The sequence below is a fragment of the Pelophylax lessonae genome, assembly GCF_965119305.1.
Source record: "Pelophylax lessonae genome assembly, chromosome: 8".
In the NCBI taxonomy this organism is placed as follows: domain Eukaryota; kingdom Metazoa; phylum Chordata; class Amphibia; order Anura; family Ranidae; genus Pelophylax; species Pelophylax lessonae.
This window is the reverse complement of record NC_138775.1, coordinates 36,883,747-36,905,010: the sequence shown is the minus strand read 5'-3', so window position 1 is coordinate 36,905,010 and position 21,264 is coordinate 36,883,747. Positions and strand designations below refer to the sequence as shown.

Here is a 21,264-nt window from a genome sequence, read left to right as displayed (position 1 = left end):
CTCTCAGGAGATCTACAATCAACTGCCGGTCTGGGCGACTCGCTGGATAATCTAAATCCAGTGGTCTGCCCAGCCAGCGAGCACATGCTGACCGCAGCTAGTTTGGCCGCGACATAGCCTCACGGACAGAGGCTGGCCCGCGAGTTTAACATCTCGCAGTAGCAGCGTCCTCCTGGCCAACAGCCCCCCCCCCCCATTTCGATGGAGGGGAGGTTCTGTCTGGAGTGGTGCCTGCCTTGTTCTTGGTATGGTGAGTAGCTGTCCCCCCTGGAGGCTTATGGGGTTTACGTGGACCCCTCCTTGGGGCTGTCGGACCCCCAGTTTCCCTTCCTTCCCGTCAGGCACCCCCTTCTACTGGCCCCCATCCTTCAACCCCCCCCCCCCCTTCCACTTATGCTGGGGCTGTGTAAGTGGTCTGGTCCACCTCCTGGTGGGGGGGGGGGGGGGTGAGCCGCCGGCAAGAGACTGTTTCTACTGGATGGTGAGTCTTATGGGGTTCTCTCCCTCTCTGCTGAGGATCGCTTGGTGCTTTGTGCCTGGCGACTGGGTGGTGCTGGCAGCGCTGTGGGGGTTGTCCCTTAACAGTGTTACACCTTATTGTGGGATTCCCCTGGTGACTCATGGAGTCTTTGGAGCTCATCTCCCCACCTGATCCCTCTCCCTGAGGCTGTGGGGCCCTCGGGGTCCCAACCATCCATCAATGCCCTGACGGTGGTCCTGGAGTCCTTTGTGTCCTGGGTGGAGGTGGCTTTCGGGGGACAAGCTTGCAGAAAACGCCCACTGCCTTACCCTGCCTCATCTGTCTCATCAGATCCTGAATCTGATTTGGCTGCCAGGGTCACCCTGCTGGGTCTGCGACCACGCACCCGGAATCCTCAGATAGTGAGGATGATTCCTCCGCATCTGCAACCACGCACAAAAAGGCGCTGGTGGAAGCACTGATTGTATCTGTGCGTGAGACCTTGAAGATGGAGGACGCAGGTGATACGGAAGCGCAGGTTCCCTTTTGGCACTCACAAGCCATCTAGAGCGGCAAAGGTGTTCCCTTTCCCGCCTATTTTGACAGAATTGCCGCTAAAGAGTGGAGACGACCAAAGAGTCTCCTTGGGGTCCCTAAGCGATTTACTAGGTGTTACCACTATGAGGAGTCCCTTATTAAGAAGTGGACTGTTCCACTGGTGGTCGACCCTCTGGTTTCCAGATTGAATAAGCCAAACATGATTCCGGTTAAAGAGTCTCTGGCCTTTAAGGATCCGGCTGACAGGAAGGCAGAGGCCCGCAATATGTACACTCTGGCTCGTTCGGCACTGAGGCCAGTATTCACCATTGCCCTGGTGTTACAAACTGACCGAGTGGGCTAAGCTTTTTACGCCGTGACCTGGAGGGAGAAAAGCTCCCTCCTGCTTTTGCTGAACTGGCAGACCATCTGGTCCAGGGGCTGCAGTTTATCGGTTATGCCTTTTTGGATGCGGCTCCCCTAGTGGCTCGGCTCTTTTTCAGCAGTGGTCCTTCGGCGTGTATTTTGGCCTAAATGCTGGTATACGAACCAGACTTCTAAAAAGGCCTTGACTGATCTCCCCATTCAAGGGGATCGCCTGTTTGGGGCTACCCTGGATGACATTAAAGGTTTCACGGGGGAAAGAGTACTTTTCTTACGCAAACTTCTAAGGGCAAGGAACCTCGTCGTAGTCCTCCTTTGCTTTTAGGAAGTTTTATCGTCCCTCAAGGTCGACTGACAAGGGCTTGAAGCCTTTCAGGGCCTCCTCTGGAGTATCCAAACGAACCTGCAATTTTCAGAAGTCTGTTCTGGCTCCAACCACAAAGCTGGTCTATCTGGGTCTGACTCTGGACTCTGCCTTAGCCAGAGTGCTCCTTCCTCTGGACACACTCCAGAAATTGCAGGCTGCAATTTGTGTCCTGTTGTCCAACAGATGATCATCCCTCCGGACTTGCATGCGAGTGCTGGGCATGATGGTGTCATACCTTTGAGGCCGTTCCGTTTGCACAGTTCCAAATGAGGTCCCTGCAAAGGGAGATTCTGGCCAAATGGGACAAGAAGACTCCGCAGTCTCCAGAGCCGAAGGAGTCCCGGATATGGTGGGTTTGCGCTTTGGCTGGGCAAATACCCCCCCTGTTTTAGACAGTGGTCACCACGGATGCCAGACATCCTCGCCAAAAATTCTGCTCAGGGACTCTGGTGCGCATTCAATCGGACAATGCCATGGCCGTGGCTTATGTCAATCACCAAGGGGGCACAAGTAGTGTCCTGGCAGCTCTGGAGATAGCCGGCATTCTAAGGTGGGCAGAACGGTTAGTTCCAGCCCTCTCCACTGTACATATTCCCGGGGTGGAAAACTGGCAGGCGGATTACCTCAGTCGGCAGGCGTTGGACCAAAGGGAGTGGTCCCTTCATCTGGAGGGGTTTTATCAGTTGTGTCTCTGGCATCCCAGAGGTGGATCGGTTGGCGTCGTGCCTCAACAGAAAAGTGCAGAGGTTTGTGGCTTGGTCAAGGAATCCTCTGGACGCTGCAGATGCGCTGGGGCCCCATGGGGGTCAGTATCGTCTGATTTACGCCTTTTCTTCTGCCAAGACCTTTACGCAGGATTGAGGCAGAAGGGATTTAGTGGCTCCGAACTGGCCTCGTCAGGCTTGGTACGCCGATCTGGTCCGGCTGGTCGCCCCTGTTCCTTGGAAGTTTCCCCTCAGGGAGGATCTGCTGTCTCAAGGGCCAATCTTCCATCCTGCTTTACAATCGCTGGCTTTGATGGCTTGGGTGTTGAATGCCAAGTGCTGATGGATAGAGGTTTATCTCAGAGTCAGTGATTCCAATGCTGTTAAAAGCTAGGAAATCTACTTCTAGGAAGATCTACCATTGCATGTGGAAGATGTACATTGCGTGGTGTGGGTCGCCTTGAGGTTCATGGTCACTCCTTCTCGGTGGCTTGGATCTAGTTCTTCCTTCAACGTGGGGGGGGGGGTGGTGTTGGACAGAAATTGGCCTAGAGTACAATCAAGGGCCAGGTGTTTGCTTTGGCGGTCCTTTTCCGACGACCCTTGGCCACACTCCCTGGTGCATACTTTTTTTCAGGGGTTCTGACATTTGGTTCCTCCAGTGCGGGCTCCATTGCCGCCTTAGTATCTCAAATTTGGTGCTTTAAGCTGTGCAGAAGCCTCCCTTTAAAAATATTCCGGAGATCTCCCTGCTTACGCTGTCCCAGAAGGTGGCCTTTTCGGTGGCGGAACTGGCGGCGTTATCTTGTCCACCCTATCTGGTGATTCGCAGGGATAAAGGTGGTTCTTCACCCCTGTCCAATGTTCCTCCCAAAGGTTCTCTGATTTTCATTTTAATGAAGACATTTTGCTGCCTTCCCTGTGTTCCAGGCCTAAACATCCGAAGGAAATTGCCTTGCATGCCTTGGATGTGGTCCGGGCAATTGGGGAGTACCTGGCAGCTACTGAGTCTTTTAGGAAGTCGGGCTCACTGTTTGTGCTCATGGATGGGCCTCTGAAAGGGTTGTCTGCTTCCTCTGTGACCACTTCCAGATTGATCAAACGGTTATTCAGGTCTATTCCATCAAGGGCCGGGTTCCTCCTTTCCCTTTCAAAGCGCACTCTTCTCGGGCATTTAGTGCCTCCTGGGCCTTTCCATCATCAGGCGTCAGTGATGCAGTTTGCAAGGCGGCCACCTGGTCTTCTGTGCACACTTTCACAAAGTTCTATAAAGTGGATTGTTTTTTTTCAGGTGGGCTCCAGTTGTTTTTTGGTTAGCTCCTGTTTGCTGGTTGGATACTGTTTAGCCTTAGAAATGTTCCCACCCCTCATGTTTAACACTGCTTTGAGACGTCCCAATGGTCATGAAGATCAGGAGCTGTCTGTCAATGAACGAAAGAGAAAATTGGAATTTTGACTGACCGTAAAATCCTTTTTTCTGATGTTCATTGATGGACACTGCACCCACCCCTCCGTGGAGTTGTAATTCTTCTGACACGGCTTGTAACAAAACTGAGTATTTATAGCAGAGAGAGGGAGTATACCCCCGTGGACTGCTCATAGTTGTAGCCAGATTATTTCTCTGCCTAGTGTCCTACTCCTGTAGGGGGCAGTATAACCCAATGGTCATGAAGACCAGGAGCTGTCCGTCAATGAACATCAGTGAAATGGATTTTACGGTAAGTCAAAAATCCCATTTTTATCTTCATGCATAGAATGCATGAAGATAAAAAACCTTCTGCCTTTACAATCAATTTAAAGCCTTCCTGAAGACCAAGTTCCCTAAAAATAAGCTAGGGGTACGTCTTTATATATTTTTTCCTCCCTTATCACAGTAAAAGTTTTTTTTAAAAAATTGCAAAATTTAAATTGGTTTATCTCAGTTTGTAAATTATAAGTAACTTCTTTCTAGCGATTGTTTGTAAATTATAAGTAACTTCTTTCTAGCGATTGTTACCAGCCAGTGGCATGAGAGGCATCTAGAGTTTATTTACTAGTACCGGTTACATAAATACTTGTGCATGAACTCAAGCTAGGTTTACCAAACCCATGATTTCACTGAAGTCTGTATTGAACATAGTCAGGTGCCTGTTTGGGTATTCCCTGGCTTTTGGGATATGTCCAGCCCTTTGTTGATCTTGTATGCATTCTTCCTTGTGTCCTACAGAACTCTCCATCTGATGTTCCCACCTTGGACGAGAACACGGCAGAAGGCTGGGAGAACCGGATCAGGCTTTGGACTGACCAGTATGAGGAAGCTTTTACTAACCAGTATAGCGCTGATATGCAAAACTTGCTGGAGAGGCATGTTCGCGCCATTAAAGAGCTGGCAGGCAAAGCGACAGTGCTTGAAACCATAAAGAAAACTGAACTGTCCTGTAACAACACCGTTTTGGGCTCTCAGATGCAGGTATAATGCTGCAGCTTCTGAAATGTTTTAACTTGTTTCACATGTGCTAAGCACTATAGAGGATTTCTCCGTTAGATGCAGTAGGTACCAGATTTTGTTTGGCGTTCTCTAACCGAACTTCCCTTGTCACAGTTCCAGCTGGGCAGAGTGGCACGTGTTCAAAAGCATCGCAAGATTTTGCGAGCTGCAAGAGACTTGCCGGCAAATTCTCTGGTCATTGAATACCGAGGCAAAGTCATGTTACGGCAGCAGTTCGAAGTCAATGGGCACTTTTTCAAAAAGTAAGTTTCTCTCTATCTAAGTTCTGGTATTACCCTCTTTATGCTAAATGGTAAACTTTTTTTTTTTTTTATTTGTAAGCTGCAACTGCTTGACTTTCATGCATCCCAACTCCAGGAAAGCTGAAAGACCTACCTTGCAGTGGGACTGCTTCTGCTCTGCAAGGGCTTACTGCTCATTTAGGGGGACAGGAAGGCATTAATACTTTCCTGGACCTTCCCTCCCCTGGCAGACAGCCCTCCCCCATGCTCCAGCAATAGACTGTTCCTGATCATCCTTACCTCCAGTGCAGGGCAGTGGTCCCTGTATCAATCGTAATGACTTCAGAGGACCATAGATCACTAAAGCATGGGGGAGGAGAGGCTGCGGTGAGCAGTCTAGCAGCATGAATGAGCATGCAGGAGGGAAGTATCAGGTAAGTAAAGGTGTGTTTCACAGTCCTTGAAGCCCTAAAGGAGCAGTTAGCCCTTGCAGTGCAGGCATAGTCAAATTGATAGGGTGCTTTTTTAGGGTTCCTGGAGTCTGTCTACCCACAAATTATTTTTTAGGTGGGTGGTAGCAAGTTGAATTGCATTTGCCTTGGGGACTCTAGGCCTTGCTCCTTCCCGAGCCAGCGAATTGCTATTCTGCATCATCTGCGTATCTCTACCAGATACAGCGACTACAGGCTGAGACTGAGCTAGTGGAACTGAGCAGCTGTAAGAAGATCAGACAAGCTAACCACTTCAATCTCCTGCACCTTCAACTCTAAGACCCCTTTCACACACGTGGACCGTTAGTCCATTTTTTCATTCATCTGTTGACAGATGAAAAACGGACATCAATGTATCTGTATGGAAAAACGGATATAAATGGATGATCGTCCATTTACATCCGCTTCCGTCAAAATTAGTTTTATCAAAGCCCTAGTTTTCTTCTGTTTTTTAAAAAAAAAAAAACATAATCTTTTCATACGAAAAACAGATGTAAATGGGCAAACGGTCCATACTTGCATGAAAGAATGGCCCTGGTACTGAAGTGATTGAGGACTTTAGCTAGAGGATGGGAAAAAATGGCTGACCAACTGAAAAATTGTTACTGAACTGATAAAATGAATGGTCCGCATGTGTCAGTTTTTTTACATCCACGCACGATGCAAAAATGGACCTGTTTACATCAGTTTTTTGTCCGTTCTGTTTTTTTAATGGAAAAAAAAAAAATGTTGAGGGATTTAAACTGATGTAAAAAGGTAATCGTCCATTTTTCCATAAAAATGCATTTGTCTGTTTTTCATCCATCAATGGATGGATGAAAAACAAACGGTCAGTATGTGTGAAAGTGGCCTACAATTCCCTACTGTCCATCTCTCAGCTCCATCACCACACGTTACAATTAATTGCACAATCTTCTTTAGATCTACCAACAAGCATGTAGTGCAAAGGCCTGCCTGAATGGATACTAATTGAATAGTTTAGATAGATCCTCATATTACATAGTTTTGGTAGATTCAAGATTGATTGTACAAGTAGATTGTAATGATTATGGTAAGCCTTATTCATGGTGGAGGCCTGAAGGAGTTGATAGCTGCATCCAGGCTAGCATCCCCTCTGCTGCCTCCTGCACCTCTACAACTCCTGTCTTCCGTGCTGCTCCAAGCTCTGCCCCGTCAGCAACCCAAACCAGTAGAGGTGTGAACGGTAGTACAGCCGAGTAGAATAGGTCAGACTCCAGCTCCCTGAACTTTTCTTGCTAACATTTTCAAAAGTTATGCCTCCTACACACGCAACGATTGTTGGCCGACCAATCGGCTGTCTTTTGTCCAGTGTTGTTGTGTTGGCTGAAATGTGCTCTAGACTGCACACAAATTTTCTCGGCCAACAACAACCAACTTCAGAAGTGATGTCATGTGCTGGTTAACTTTACGTGTGTTTTTTCTTCTCTGAGCATGCCCAGTCTTGCTCATCTGATTTTTGTCTGCCGAAATCTGTACTGACTGATGGAAAATCGGCCGTCCTGTTGACGGCCAACAAAAATTTTATAGCATGCACACCAGATTTTGTTCGGCCGAAAAGTCGTTGTCGGAATCAGCATACTAACAAGCCGATAATTGGCCGATCGGACGTTGGCCGAAAATTCACGGCCAACAATCGTTGCGTGTTTACGAGGCTTAAGGTCCCTGATCATCTCCTCCACACTCCTCTCCTTCACACTACTTTTCTTTTGCATCCATCATACCTTGCATACTCCTCTCCTGAACACGCTACCAGCCATCATACTCTCTGCTCTCCTCTCCTGCAAACTCTGCTGGCTCTCATTCCTCCTGCACTTTCTGACTAATATACCCAACCTTGCTTGTTTGAAACTGGCACAGTTTTAACATATTTAGACGCTTTAATGAAAAATGATTATTTTAAGTCTGCAAGTTGACTCCTATATACACTTTGTGTATCTAAATAGTATGCATTATTTTGTAGTGCTTTGTGTGTCTAAATTAGTTATTTGTGAGCAATTAGTGACTTTATTGATATCTTGAATTGTTCTTGGGTGAAATATTCAGGTTTGTACCAGAACACACACAGCCGAATATTTAGTGCAGTGGTTCGGATAAAAACAGTGATTTAGACTCTAACATTTAAATTTCTTTTTTGTACTGACAGAAAAATGTTGACTGCCATTGCCGATGTCTTTCTGAAAAAGTTGCAGGAAATGAGCGATTGCAGTCTCTCTATTTTTCTCAGCACATGCTCCCTATAATGCCAAGGTGTATGTTTGTGTTTCTCTAGACCATACCCCTTTGTTCTGTTCTACTCCAAAATCAATGGCTTGGAAATGTGCGTGGATGCTCGTACGTTTGGGAATGATGCCAGGTTTATCAGACGGTCCTGTACACCCAATGCTGAGGTAGGCAGGATCAAATTGCTTGTAAGTCTTCTGTGAGCAGTGTAGGCTTTGCAACCAGCATGGTAAATTCCAAGACTATTTTCTATTTTTTATTTTTTTTAATAGAAGTACAGATGTGATCAGACATACTTAAAGTAGAACTAAAGACAAAACATGTTTTTTTCATTTTGGATAGAGTAAGGAATATAACCCCTGTCAATTTTTATTTATTTTTTTTTCGCCATCTGTGTCCCATTGCGGAGATTTTCCTTCACTTTCTGTCCCATAGTTAAACAGGTAGTGAAAGGAAGTTCCTGAAAATTAGGGAATTCCTTGGAGACCCCCAGGTCACCAGAACTAGTGTCCCCAATGGAAGGTTTCCCCTCTATTACTTTTCTGGGGACAACCCGAAATTTGGGATTTTGTTTATGATCATCATTAATGATGGTAAACAAGACAAACTGAGAGGGTGAATCTCCTTAACTGATGCACAGACTGCAATACAACTGACAGGTGTTGTACTGTCTCCATTCTATCCAAAACTTAAAAATAATAGCCTTTAGGTATACTTTAATGTTATATTTTGTATCTTTATTTTGTGTAATTTCGAAGGTCTCATGCACACTGGATATTTTAAAAGCTGCTACTAGGGGTGGCTGGTGTTAATTTTTTTTTTTTATTTCACTCCTGCCTCCAAACTTAGGTTGCCACCTCATCCCTTTAAACCAGGACACACCATAATTATTCAGGTTCTGTGGCTGGTTAAGGTGGTATTAAACTCACCTGGTGCCTTAAATCAGCCTCAGAACCTGTGTAATTAATATGTGTCCTGGTTTAAAAGGATAAGGTGGCAACCCTACTCCAAACTCTCCTGCATGTTTGCCTATGTGTCCATACGTACATAGGTTTTTAGCAGAGTTTAGAGGCAGGAAAAAACCCACTGCCAGTGCATCCAGTAGCAGCAGAGCTTTGACATAAACGCCTAATGCTGCTAAACACACTTAAACGCTAGGCGTCTTAGTCACTTTAGCATTTATTTCAATAGCCAGAATAAAATTCTGGCCAATGAAATAAATGCCCAAACGCTGCTAAACTGCTTTGGAAAAAAACGCAGTTTAGGTGAGTTTTTAAACACTGATTTTCTCCTGTCAGGAGAAACAGGGTTTTACAAGAAACCAGTGTGCATGAGGCCTGAATGTTTATGAATATATGGGGGCAGCTTATTTTATTACATTTGCAGGTTCTGATTAGCATAGACAGTGTCCTATCTTTACTGATTATCTCATTATTGGTACATGTTAATCTCCTGAGTATCAAAATTTATACACGGTTTCAAGCTTCCATACACTTGCGATTTTTTATTTTTTTTATTCAGCCTGCTGGGGGGAGGGGAGTATTAACTTGTTCCTCCATCCTAACTATAAAGCACAGGTGGATAAATCTGCAGTCCTGGATGTTGTATTCTGACAGCTGTTGCCACCAAGCTGTCAGAATACTTGAACAGTGGCTGCATCTGCTTGAATGCAGCGTTTGTTTAGCTGACATTTTTTCACCAAGCTCTAATTTTTCAATCAAAGGATGTTGGGTGCTATCCGGAACTGGATTAATTAGCTCAGTTTTTGACCAGCTTTATCCTGTAATCTGAGCAGGGGTGCAGTTACTTTGACTCATAAATGATTCCTGATGAATCAGCTACAGATGTGTATATGTGGTAACTTCTGTATGCAACAGAAAGCATGAATGTCACCTCATTTCAGGTGAATTTTAAATTGGTTTGTACCTACTGAAAGCACACGTTGCCATCTGGGTGGCCTATATGGTAAGAATATGATTTAAAGTCATTTACCTGATAAAATGTGCGTAGTAGTCATAAATGACGACATATACTCAGTACTAGTAATCGGAAAACGTTTCTTAATCTGACCATGCCAATGTGTGTTGACCTGTCAGATCAGTGGCATTTGAGAGAGAGGGGAGTCTACATTTGGGGGGCAAATTTAGCTAACCTAGCTCAGTCTTATTACCACAGTGTACTTCTACATATTTCAGCTCTTGGGGAACCCTTACTAAAGCCAATTATTTGGATTCTAAGGGATAACAGTTTCCTATATCGGTGGTCAGTAGGAAGAATGCAACCCTGAGCCCCGGTTCACACTTATGCGATGCGGGAAGGCTGCGAATCCGCAGCCTGTTCCCACATCGCAAACGCACCCCCGGCAGTTCACACTGCCATATGCGATACGCTGGGGTGTCAATGTAATCTTAACGACACCCCCAGTTTGATCGCATATCGCAGTGCGATCTTGCAGTTCGCACAGGATCGGATCGCACAAGTGTGAACCGCTGTGCAATCCGATCCTGATGCGGCTGCAAAAAGGGTCCTGTGCGTGTTTGGTGCGGCTGCGGTGCGAATTTAGCCATACAAAGTGTATGGCTAAACTCGCACCGCACAGCTGATCGCATGTAATGAAGGAGCAGTGCGCTCCGACATTACATGCGAATGCCGCAGCCGCACAAATGTGAACTGGCTCTCAAGCCCAGTACATCTGGGCCAAATGTTGGGAGACATCGGCGGGTTGAAGTCTCTGTTGGACCTGCATGCTGTAAAACCAGGGGCCCACTGGCACACGACCAGCCAATGGCTGAGAGCGCTGATCAGAATGTTCTGGCGAAGGGGGCTATCCCCTTCAGAACACAACATCTCAGTGGGGGAGATCGCTGTACGAACGTTGGATCGTTAATACAGTCAGGTTTTTTTTTTTTAATGGGGAACAAAAAACTATTCGGGTATACCAGACTTTACAGTGGTGGTGGTCAGAATTACTACCTTTACAGATGGCCTTAAAAGGCCGCTTGTGTCTAGCTGATGGCTTTGCCAAGTTTCATCAGTCATGGAATTTAGCAGGTACCATCAAATTGAAGGTCAATTAGCCACAGCTCAGAGAACCCTATGCAACCTTTGGAAGAACCTGAGGTTCCATAGAACACTGGTTGAGAATGACTGATTTAACTGATCAAAATTTCACTGTTGCCAGCTTTAGACCAAACCTGTTGAAAAAGAAATGGGCTGACTGCCATTGAAAATGTTAAACGTCATCTTGCTGATCCTTTGACGTCAATAACCTGAATCACTGTCCAGGACAAGCATGCAGACCAAGAGATTGGACTTCATTGCATGTCTTTTTATGGTGACTGAAAGTACCAAAGCCTGTGACAACCAGGCATTAAAAAGGATGAGATGGACATTCTCAATTGCAGGCCTTAGGTAGGCCTTAGCAGGCATAAGCAACAAGAGGATGAAATTCACCAAGAATCCTAGATGTCTTCAGACACAATTGTTATCATTTTGATCTATACTTTTCCTGAAGATTGTTTTATTTTAATTTTCACTAGCTAATAGTGGCATTTTTTTAGAATCCGCTATGGTAGTTTTATCTTTTGAACTTGGTGGTAGTGTACAACATCTAACCTATGACTGCTTTATTTAGGTCCGTCACGTGATCGCAGATGGGATGATTCATCTGTGCATTTATTCTATTGCTGCTATTGCAAAAGACACGGAGGTCACCATTGCTTTTGACTATGATTACAGTAACTGGTGAGTGTCCACTTCCATTTTTTTTAAATGTGTTTTTTTTTTTCCTGTCATTCCAGTAACCACGGACAAAGGCTCAGGTAGAGAATTCAGACTGTTCAGAGCAGATTGAGCTCTGCTTTAAAAAAAAAAAAAAAAAAAATTGTCCTAAACATGTCTTTAAAAACTGAAATTATTTTCTGAAAGTTAAATTTTAGATTTCTTTTGATTCTGACTTCATTAAAAGGAACTTCAGCTCTTGGGCACGGAGCAAATTTTGCAGGGAAGAAATTTGCTCGATTTCCGCTATCCACACACACTGATGCGGGAATCCCTCCTGCCGGGCCACTGTTCTCCCAGCGGGGGAAGCCATCCCTCTGGGATAAGACAGTGATTGTTGCTGTTGCAGCCGCTAGTGATAATCACAGGTAAAACCTGGCATGCTGGTTGTTCCTAAGTTGATCAATCGATCCACTTGGTACATTCAGCCTGCCGTGTATGGCCTACCTTAACAATGACAATCTGAAAATTCGGGATGTCTGTTACTGCTTATCTTGTAATTGTTCTGTGACTTAATTGGGCAAATTTGCTAACATGTCTAGAGCTCTATCTAAACCCAAGAATAACCATGCAATATTTTTTTTAGCTTACCAGTCCCCAATCACAGTAGTGTAGCATGTTGTGCATATGTGCTTGTTTTTGTGATTTATGCATTGCTTATAGGGCAGCCTATACATTAATTTGAGCTACCATACACACAGCACGGCAAAGAATCTGGAGTATATTTTTGGGCTTTGCGTGTTTAGCGGTGCATGTTGCTGCTTTTTTTGTGAGCCGATATGCACGTCTTGCTGTCCTCTTTGGATAAAATATGAATGGCACGCATGACACGTTTATGCGTGTTTCGTTAATGCACACTATGCGTTTGAATGCTGGCTTGGATGTGGCTGCATTTGTGTTTTTTGTTTTTTAGCCAGTTTATGAAACGTACAAAAAATACCCATTGATCCTGCCAGAAATCTTGTTCTTGCAACTTCATGTGCACTGAACTGAAATCTCAGTATAAGCATTCAGTTCTTTACTGTAAACTACATAAAACCTAAGTTGAGATAAGAGCAAGCAGCAGCAAAGGTTGGTCATGCTGCTCCTCCATAGATACAGTGCAATGAATGAGCATTGTCCCATTAAGATAGGAAGTGTTGCTAACAGAATCAGAAGGTAAAAATAAAAATCATCTATGGGCTGGTCAGCTGAAATGGAAGTTTTTTTTTTTTTTTTTTTTTTTTTTTTTTTTATATTGGTTGTAGATAAGCTTTATTGAAAAATATTATTCTTAGATACAAGTTTTAAAGGCTAAGTTCACTTAAAAAAAAAATAAAATAAACGTGCATTTATTATTTTGCAAACAAGTGTGCATTTATAATTTTTTGTTTTCACAGGAGCCTGCAAAATATTGCACCCACGATCAGTGGATCGCAGGTGCAATGCCATGCTACTGAAGACCCTTCCTCCAGCCCTCTGCCTGTACAGAGGTATGAGCTTTCAGTAGCAGAGCTAGAAAATAATGTTAAACTACCAGTGGGGTGAAATGCCACACTCGTGTTCCGTTCAGAACTACAAGTCCTTCTGCCACGGGTGCAAAGAAGAGGTGTAACATGGTGCAAAAAATGTAGTGTTTAATACCCAGTCTATGCCTTTAGCATGTCCATTGCCTTTAATTGCAAGGGTTTAGATCAAGGGTCTTCAAACTATGGCCCTCCAGTTGTTCAGGAACTACAATTCCCATCATGCCTTGTCATGTCTGTGAATGTCAGATTTTTGCAATGCCGCATGGGATGTGTAGTTCTGCAACAGCTGGAGGGCCGTAGTTTGAGGATCTCTGGTTTAGATGAATAAAAATGCTGCAGAATAGCACTAACGCCACTGACAAAAGCTAACCTTACAAGTAGAAGCTAGGCTGCCTACTGCCAGCCAGGCTGGCATCACGCTGGATCTCCTGCTGGTCCGCTGGCATAATGCTCAGGCAGTCTCTGCATGCTTGCAACAAAGTGTTATCTTTGCCAGTGGTTAAGCATTTGGCTGAAGATCAGTTCTGGGGAGCTTTTATGCAAAACCACTTCGTAATGCATGCAGATAAACTACAGTAACTCTGATGGGCAGATAAAAAGGATATTTCCTCATCAGCACATAGGGGGTAATGGACGAGATGGGGTAAGTACCCCTCCCCTTAGTTTAGCGCAGAATGATTTTGTTCATTCCTAATTAAAATCTGCACGTAACACAAACGTAAAGATGCAAACTAGCAGCATTTACCTCTGGAAAATGCTGCTTTAGGAAAAACCAAGCAAGCATTTTGATGCGGTTATGTTTATTTTAAAAATACCGGATTAAGGATGAACCTTTAACTGGGAAAGGCCCTGGGCTCTGAAACCTGCACTAAAATCCTGGGGTTGTATATTCACCAACGGACTTGGAGACTCATTAACTAAGGTAATTGACTCTGTAAGGTTTTACAGTTGAAGAGATGTGGCAACTTAGCAACCAATTTATACAAAGCCATCGTGTCTGTACGACTTTTTCCACGTATCGGTCTGAACTGCGAATATAAGCTTTCTCCAGCATTTTACTAAGTGTGTGTGATCTAGATTCCAGTCTTCAGATCAGCATTGTAAGAAATTATTTTTAAACGATTTTGTAGCATAATGAGTAACAAACCTTCGCACCTTGATTTGACACAGCAGTTGATGACTCGTCCATCTTGCTTTGCAGTAATTATAAGGTGGATTGCGCATGCCACAAAGGGAATCGGAACTGCCCAGTACAGAAGCGGAATCCCACAGCCACAGACTTGGGACCCCCTCTCCCTCCAGCGCTAACCATAGGAGCAGAGACCAGGCACCGTAAGGCGCGAAGAAGAGAGTTGGAACTGCAAGGTTATGTGCTGGATGATAGCACCCATCACCAAAATGATGGTCTGGCAGAAGCCCCTGCCGCAGATTCAGCTGTTGGTGACAATGAGGTAAAGACAGTTTTTGTTTTAAGTTTGGTGGACAAGGGACAACTGAAACTACTACTCTGCTCCATGGCAACAAGTTAATGTTTACATTTTTCTGTAGCCACATTTCATAGTAAAAATCTACACCGTGCTAACAAAAATAATCTAATTGGAAATAAAAAAAAAACAAAAACTAATCTGCTTTAAAATATGTTTGCGTATTAAAGCCCAACGCCAAACCAGTTTAAATTTCCCCTCGGCTTGCAAAAAGTATTGCAACTCTGGCTGCTATACTCAAATCCTGAGCTGTCCCGCACAGTACCACTTCACAAGATGCCCTAGTGTCACTTGACCCGGAAGACTTGGGATATACTGAGAGTACAAAATGACATGGCCCTGCCCATTGAGTACAGCGCCCTGTATTAATGCAAAGAGTACCACTTATGTTGTCATGTCAGCACTGCTCGCTGGATCGTCAAGGACCGCCAGAAAGAAAAGCCCAAGCAGCAAAGAACACAGCCCATCATGTGAGCAAGCCTGCAGGACATTAGTCAAAGGTGAGTAGAAAAACAATAGAACTAGAATTCCTCAGGAGAGCTCAGTAATTGCGTCCTGTTTCCTCCGTGCGAGTTGTCTTTGTGCCTTATTAACTTATTTTTAGGGTCTCCTCAAATGTCTTCGCGCATGTCCATTTATTTTCATAGGACCCTGAATGCACATACACAGCTACATTGTGTGCACAGAAATGTGTAAAGGGGTCTTTTAGTCACAGGAATGTCTGCCTGGTTTACAGCTAGAACTCAGCTTGCTGAGAGAGATGTAACCGGGGGTACTAGTAATGCCAAATTCCGTCAAAGCCAAGGTTTATACCCTTTTAAACATAGTGACAGGTTCGCTTTAAATATGACATGTATGTTGTATCACCACAAAAAGTCATTTCTCAAACGTGTTTGGATTATACTTTTGCTGACTGCCATGTCTTGTCTTTTAAAAGGCTGAAGGGGAGGTTGCAGTTAAAGAGGAGGATACTAAGGAGGAGGAGGAGTCCGGACCCACTTTTCGAACTAGAAGGGTGAGTTCCTCCTTTATTTTACACAATCAGCACAAATTAAAGTGAGCAGCATTAAACAGTTTGCAGCATGCCAAGAGCATGACAATGTTTATCTTTGGCAACACAGCTAAAGGGAATCTGTCAGGATGCTGAACACCTGTCTGAGAAGCTTTTGATGGAAGTAGCCATTCTTTGACCCACAGGCCACACATGTTGGTTTGTGCGTCTGATCCTGTAAAGCTTGACTAAAGGTGATTCTGCCCTGAAAATGATATTCAGTCTATAAGTTGTAGAATGACTGCTTCTGTCAGAGCCAGATCCTGAGGATGTGTGTCTTTAAATGAACCTGCCTTATACCTGAGCACTAAATTCTTAAACAGGCAAAAAAAAAAAAAAAATCTGAGGTAGTCTTCAGTGTACATCGGAGATTCAGCTACTGAAATTGTATGCGAATATCAACTTTTTGTGTGAAAATCCAGCTGGACCATACCCAAGTCTCCCTATTGGTCAACATGGCATCCCTTGAAATATTTAAGGATCTATCGGGATGCCTAGAACCAGGTATAGCCAAGGAGAACTTTAACGAAAGTCAGTTTGTGTATGATTTCAGCTACCGGTTTCACTGGTTCTACTTTTCATTTTGATGCTTGGTTTTCTCTTGAAGTATAACTAAATCCAAAACTTCAAATTTGGATAGAGCGGAGAGGGATTAGAACACCTGGCAGATATTTTTTTTTTAATTTTATATATATATATATATATATATATATATATATATATATATATATATATATTTCACAGGTGCGGTGAACAGCAATGGTTCGTTGAATTTGTGCAAAGCAATCAAGCCATCCCACAGGCCATATATATATATATATATATATATATATATATATATATATAAGAGAAAGAGTCCACAGGGATTGCTGCACAAATATTCTTTCTTTTATTGGAAAACATCCAAAAAGTACATACCAGTACAATGGCAGAGTATTTCAATTAGTAACGTTTCGGACTCCAAAGTGAACGTCCTTCCTCATACAGAAATACATCTAAATCTCTATACAAATACAAAGGCTTATATATATGCTCACTATCAATTAAGAATCCACAGGTCATCAATCATTAGTTAATTCACACAGATATCTCCAATTAATCATTAAGCAGACTGAGATGAGATTACAAAGATTGGATCCTTCCCTATGTATAATTAGTCATATCCAGTATATTCTGTACTAATAGTAAAAGAATGGAAAAGTATCAATAAAATAGCTCCACAAAACATGCATTTCAATTGTTGAAACAACACAACTAATCTTTTATATTTTGATATTAATTGATAGTGAGCATATATAAGCCTTTGTATTTGTATAGAGATTTAGATGTATTTCTGTATGAGGAAGGACGTTAACTTTGGGTCCGAAACGTTACGAATTGAAATACTCTGCCATTGTACTGGTATGTACTTTTTGGATGTTTTCCAATAAAAGAATATTTGTGCAGCAATCCCTTATATATATATATATATATATATATATATATATATATATATATATATATATATATATATATATATATATATATATATATATATATATACACGCACGCACGCTGAACTGGAATGGTTATAGCCTTTAGGCCCCGTTCACACTTTTGAGTGGTGGGAACAAGTGTTTCTGCTCTGAATTTTTTGGGTTTTGTTTTTCAGCTTATCGCATAGGCCCAGCCCATTTACCTGATAGGCTGCCCTAAGTGGGTTTACCACCCAAAAAGGTCCTGCTCCTTTTCAGATGACAAGCTTCACATGCTTTTGAAAGGCACAATTTGCCGCTTGATGCTGTCATGGGACAATCGTGGCAGAATCGCATCATGTTGGGGGTGCCATTAAGGGATAAAGGTACCCAGACATGCGTCATGCAGCAACGCTGCAATTCTGTTTGTGATCCCAAATTGCGAAAGGTGAACGGGGGGGCCTTAATTTCACAAACTGCCTTCCAAGTGTGGAAGTGTGAGCACATGTTCCCCTAACTGCTTTTGCATTGACTTGTATCTTCAAAGAGCTTTTTGTAATGAAGTAGAAAACCTGCAGTTGAGGATATGTTAAATAAATATTATGTTTTTAAATATTTTAGTCCAGGGAGGAGAAGAAAACTGAACCCACCCCACATGTGGTGGACACCTCCGATAAGAGAAGGCGGCGCAGAGAACCACCTCCTGAACCAGTTGTTGCTGAACCGGAAGCACCTTCCACCGATCAGGCAGCTTCTGGTCCTGCAATTAAGGCTGAAGAACCAGAGCCAGAACCTGAGACTCCCGTGATACCGGTGCCTGTAGCCACTCCCACCCTGGGAGTGAACACCAGGAGATCTTCACAAGCCCTGGTAAGGAGGCCACCTGCCATCCGTCAACATGTTAAGTGCTTAAAAATGTATCCGTTCTATGCATCCTTTTATAGAATGTTGTACAGTCCAGCTATTTTAATTTGCGTGTCCTGAGATTTAAAGCTGAACAGACAAATGAGGAAATACACTTTTGAAATATGAGGGGTGTTTACCTGCTAAAGGATTTGTAATTTTATCCATTCTGTCCTGGGATTTACACAACTTTGAGACTGTATTAGGTAATAGGAAATCTATACTATTCTGCAGCTATTCAAGTGATGTGGATGTAATTAAGAGATGTATGGCTTCCTTTAAAAAAAAAAAAAAAAAGTCATACTTGGGTGGATGCAGCATTGTTCCTATCTGTCCCCTGGCGCCTCTAACACTAAGAACCAAGCAATTGAACACTGCCGATCGCTCGGTTCTCACAGCTCCCTGCTCTGCCCCCACTGCAGCGCTGGGCTGTTAAGGGGGCAGGAGCGGCCGGCTCAGGCCCTAAGCGGCTCGCTGAGCCAGGTGCTGGTCCAGGCATGTGGATGGAACTAGACACTATTGTCACGATCTTGCCAGAGCCTGGACTGGCTCTGTGACATCAGCCTACAGTGGGCAAACGCTATAAAATGGTCATAGGAGTGCAGAACGGCAGAACGAACTACACTCCTGTGATCTACATGAGAAGTACAGCCAAATTATCTTTGGCTGTACCTCTCCTTTAAGCAATTCAAATCTAGCAACTAATTTGTATGTGATGCAGCTGAATAGTGGTTGCAGTAGCATTGTATCTGATTAAATCATCCTCATAGGTTGTCAAAGTATGTATTCCTTTCCAGAGTGCATTGTGCAATTGACATCAAAGTCATCATTAGAAGAAAGTATAGCAGTAGTTTTTTACTAATTACATTTAAAAACCTTTTTGCACAGGAAACCATTGCGGAGAAACCTACTCCTAAATCGACTACACCAAGATCCACAAGGCCACGTCCAAAAAGCCGCATGTCACGTTATCGAAGCGCTTCCGCTCAGAGGCTAAGGAGAAGGCAATCTGTGACACAGCAGGTGGAACTGGCGCCCCCAGTGGTTGAGGAAGGAACTGCAAGTTCAGGAACCACAGAGACTGGTACTTCAGAAGCTTTAGGAACGGGTGAAGCCCCGCAAGGGTCCGAATCTCCTGCAGTTACCCAGACCGTGACCCAGCCAACCCGTGCTAGCCTTAAATACCACAAGACTAAAAAGGTTGGTAATATGGTCCTATACAGAGCGAACATCTTAAACTAGTATTGTGTTAACCTGTTGTTAAGGTCTTTGAAATGTTTGGCCTATGGAGGAGTTTTTTCCGTTTTTTTAATTTGATGTCAATTTTAGTGAAAACCTTAAACTATTTCATACTGGGATACCATATAAATGTTTGTGCAGGCATACTATACTTACTGTTCTGATTTCACTGCAGAGTATATATACCTGGAAGCATTTACTGCTGGTCTATGGCAACTAACTTAAAGCAGTAGTAAAAAAATAGCAGTGTATGGGGAAAATAAAAAATCTGGCCCCCTGCAATCTAATGTCAAAAATGTGCTAGTATGCATCACATGGTGCCTTGCCTTTAAAATGAAGCCCTCAAGCAGTGTGCTATCGCTGCTGATAGGGCTTCCATCTTCACCCAGTCTTCTTTCCGGGTTCATGGGCTCCAGCCTTTTAAATGGACAAACCACAGTGACATCACTCTCATGCATGTACAGAGGAGTCATGGCCGTGGCTCAGCGCTCTGAAGGGGTGGCTTACGCAGTATACAGTCTCTTCAGAGTCCTGCAGAAGTAGAAAATCTTTCCTAAACGGTGCAAGTTTAGGGGATATTCCTTGTGCAAGTTTTATTATACGCTTACATATGGGTACAAGTCACTAAGCGGTGTTTACTATCACTTTAAGGTTTTTAGGAGTGACACTGTGGGTAAGGGTTTAAACCAGCATGCAGCGTTTTTCTGTACTGGATTATCAGTTACTTTTTTATTGAGCCTGGCCCTCTAACTACTTTAGATAAGCATGAAAAAGGAGTAAAGGTATATATATATATACACAAACCCAATTCCAAAAAAGTTGGGACACTGTACAAATTGTGAGTAAAAAAAGAATGGACTAGTTTACAAATCTCAAACTTTTATATTTTATTCACAATATAATATAGATAACACATCAAATGTTGAAAGTGAGACATTTTGAAATGTCATGCCAATTATTGGCACATTTTGGATTTCATCAGAGCTACACATTCCAAAAAAGTTGGGACAGGTAGCAATAAGAGGCCAGAAAAGTTAAATGTACATATATGGAAGAGCTAGAGGACCAATTTGCAACTCATTAGGTCAATTGGCAACATGATTGGGTATAAAAAGAGCCTCTCAGAGTGGCAGTGTCTCTCAGAAGTCAAGATGGGCAGAGGATCACCAATTCCCCCAATGCTACGGCGAAAAATAGTGGAGCAATATCAGAAAGGAGTTTCTCAGAGAAAAATTGCAAAGAGTTTGAAGTTATCATCTACAGTGCATAAAATCATCCAAAGATTCAGAGAATCTGGAAAAATCTCTGTGCGTAAGGGTCAAGGCCGGAAAACCATACTGGATGCCCGTGATCTTCGGGCCCTTAGACGGCACTGCATCACATACAGGAATGCTACTGTAATGGAAATCACAACATGGGCTCAGGAATACTTCCAGAAAACATTGTCGGTGAACACAATCCACCGTGCCATTCGCCGTTGCCGGCTAAAACACTATAGGCCAAAAAAGAAGCCAAATCTAAACATGATCCAGGGGGTAATTCTTTTTTCAACTCTGATTCTGTTTTTAATTTTATTTTTTCCTGACATGTTTGTGTGATCTTTCACTTGGATGCTATAGTAAATATAGCTGGATAATACTTAGTTTCAGGCTGCAAAGTGTAATTTTAATTTTATTATTTCTTTACCCATTGTTTTTATAATGAAACTAGTTCTTTGAGGGGAAAAAAGTGAGTGCCCTGCCCCCCCCCCCCCCCCCCCCCGTCTAACTATATACATTACAAGCATTGTATTAATTTTTAGTGCAGAATCCTATCCATTTTCTGGTCAGAAGAAATCAATGTTTGCGTTATGTCCTTTCTCAAACCAACCGTTGGATCTTTCATTCTCACCATGTGAGCAATCTGAGCATCATTTGCAGCCGGGTAATCTGTGCAGCATATTTGAAATTATC

The 21,264-nt window shown here is 43.4% G+C and overlaps 1 protein-coding gene across 2 annotated transcripts in view; it reads left to right on the top strand.

Annotated features, from left to right (window-relative positions):
* The window catches only part of SETD5 (SET domain containing 5), a 181,519-nt gene that overhangs the window by 133,612 nt on the left and 26,643 nt on the right, over nt 1-21,264 (top strand). For both annotated transcript variants that reach the window (XM_082265992.1, XM_082265991.1), the window contains exons 9-16: nt 4,659-4,901; nt 5,034-5,182; nt 7,943-8,060; nt 11,528-11,637; nt 14,383-14,632; nt 15,603-15,680; nt 17,792-18,040; nt 18,962-19,273. In XM_082265992.1, coding sequence (XP_082122118.1) covers nt 4,659-4,901; nt 5,034-5,182; nt 7,943-8,060; nt 11,528-11,637; nt 14,383-14,632; nt 15,603-15,680; nt 17,792-18,040; nt 18,962-19,273 — 1,509 coding nt within the window. The remainder of the gene's footprint in view (nt 1-4,658; nt 4,902-5,033; nt 5,183-7,942; nt 8,061-11,527; nt 11,638-14,382; nt 14,633-15,602; nt 15,681-17,791; nt 18,041-18,961; nt 19,274-21,264) is intronic.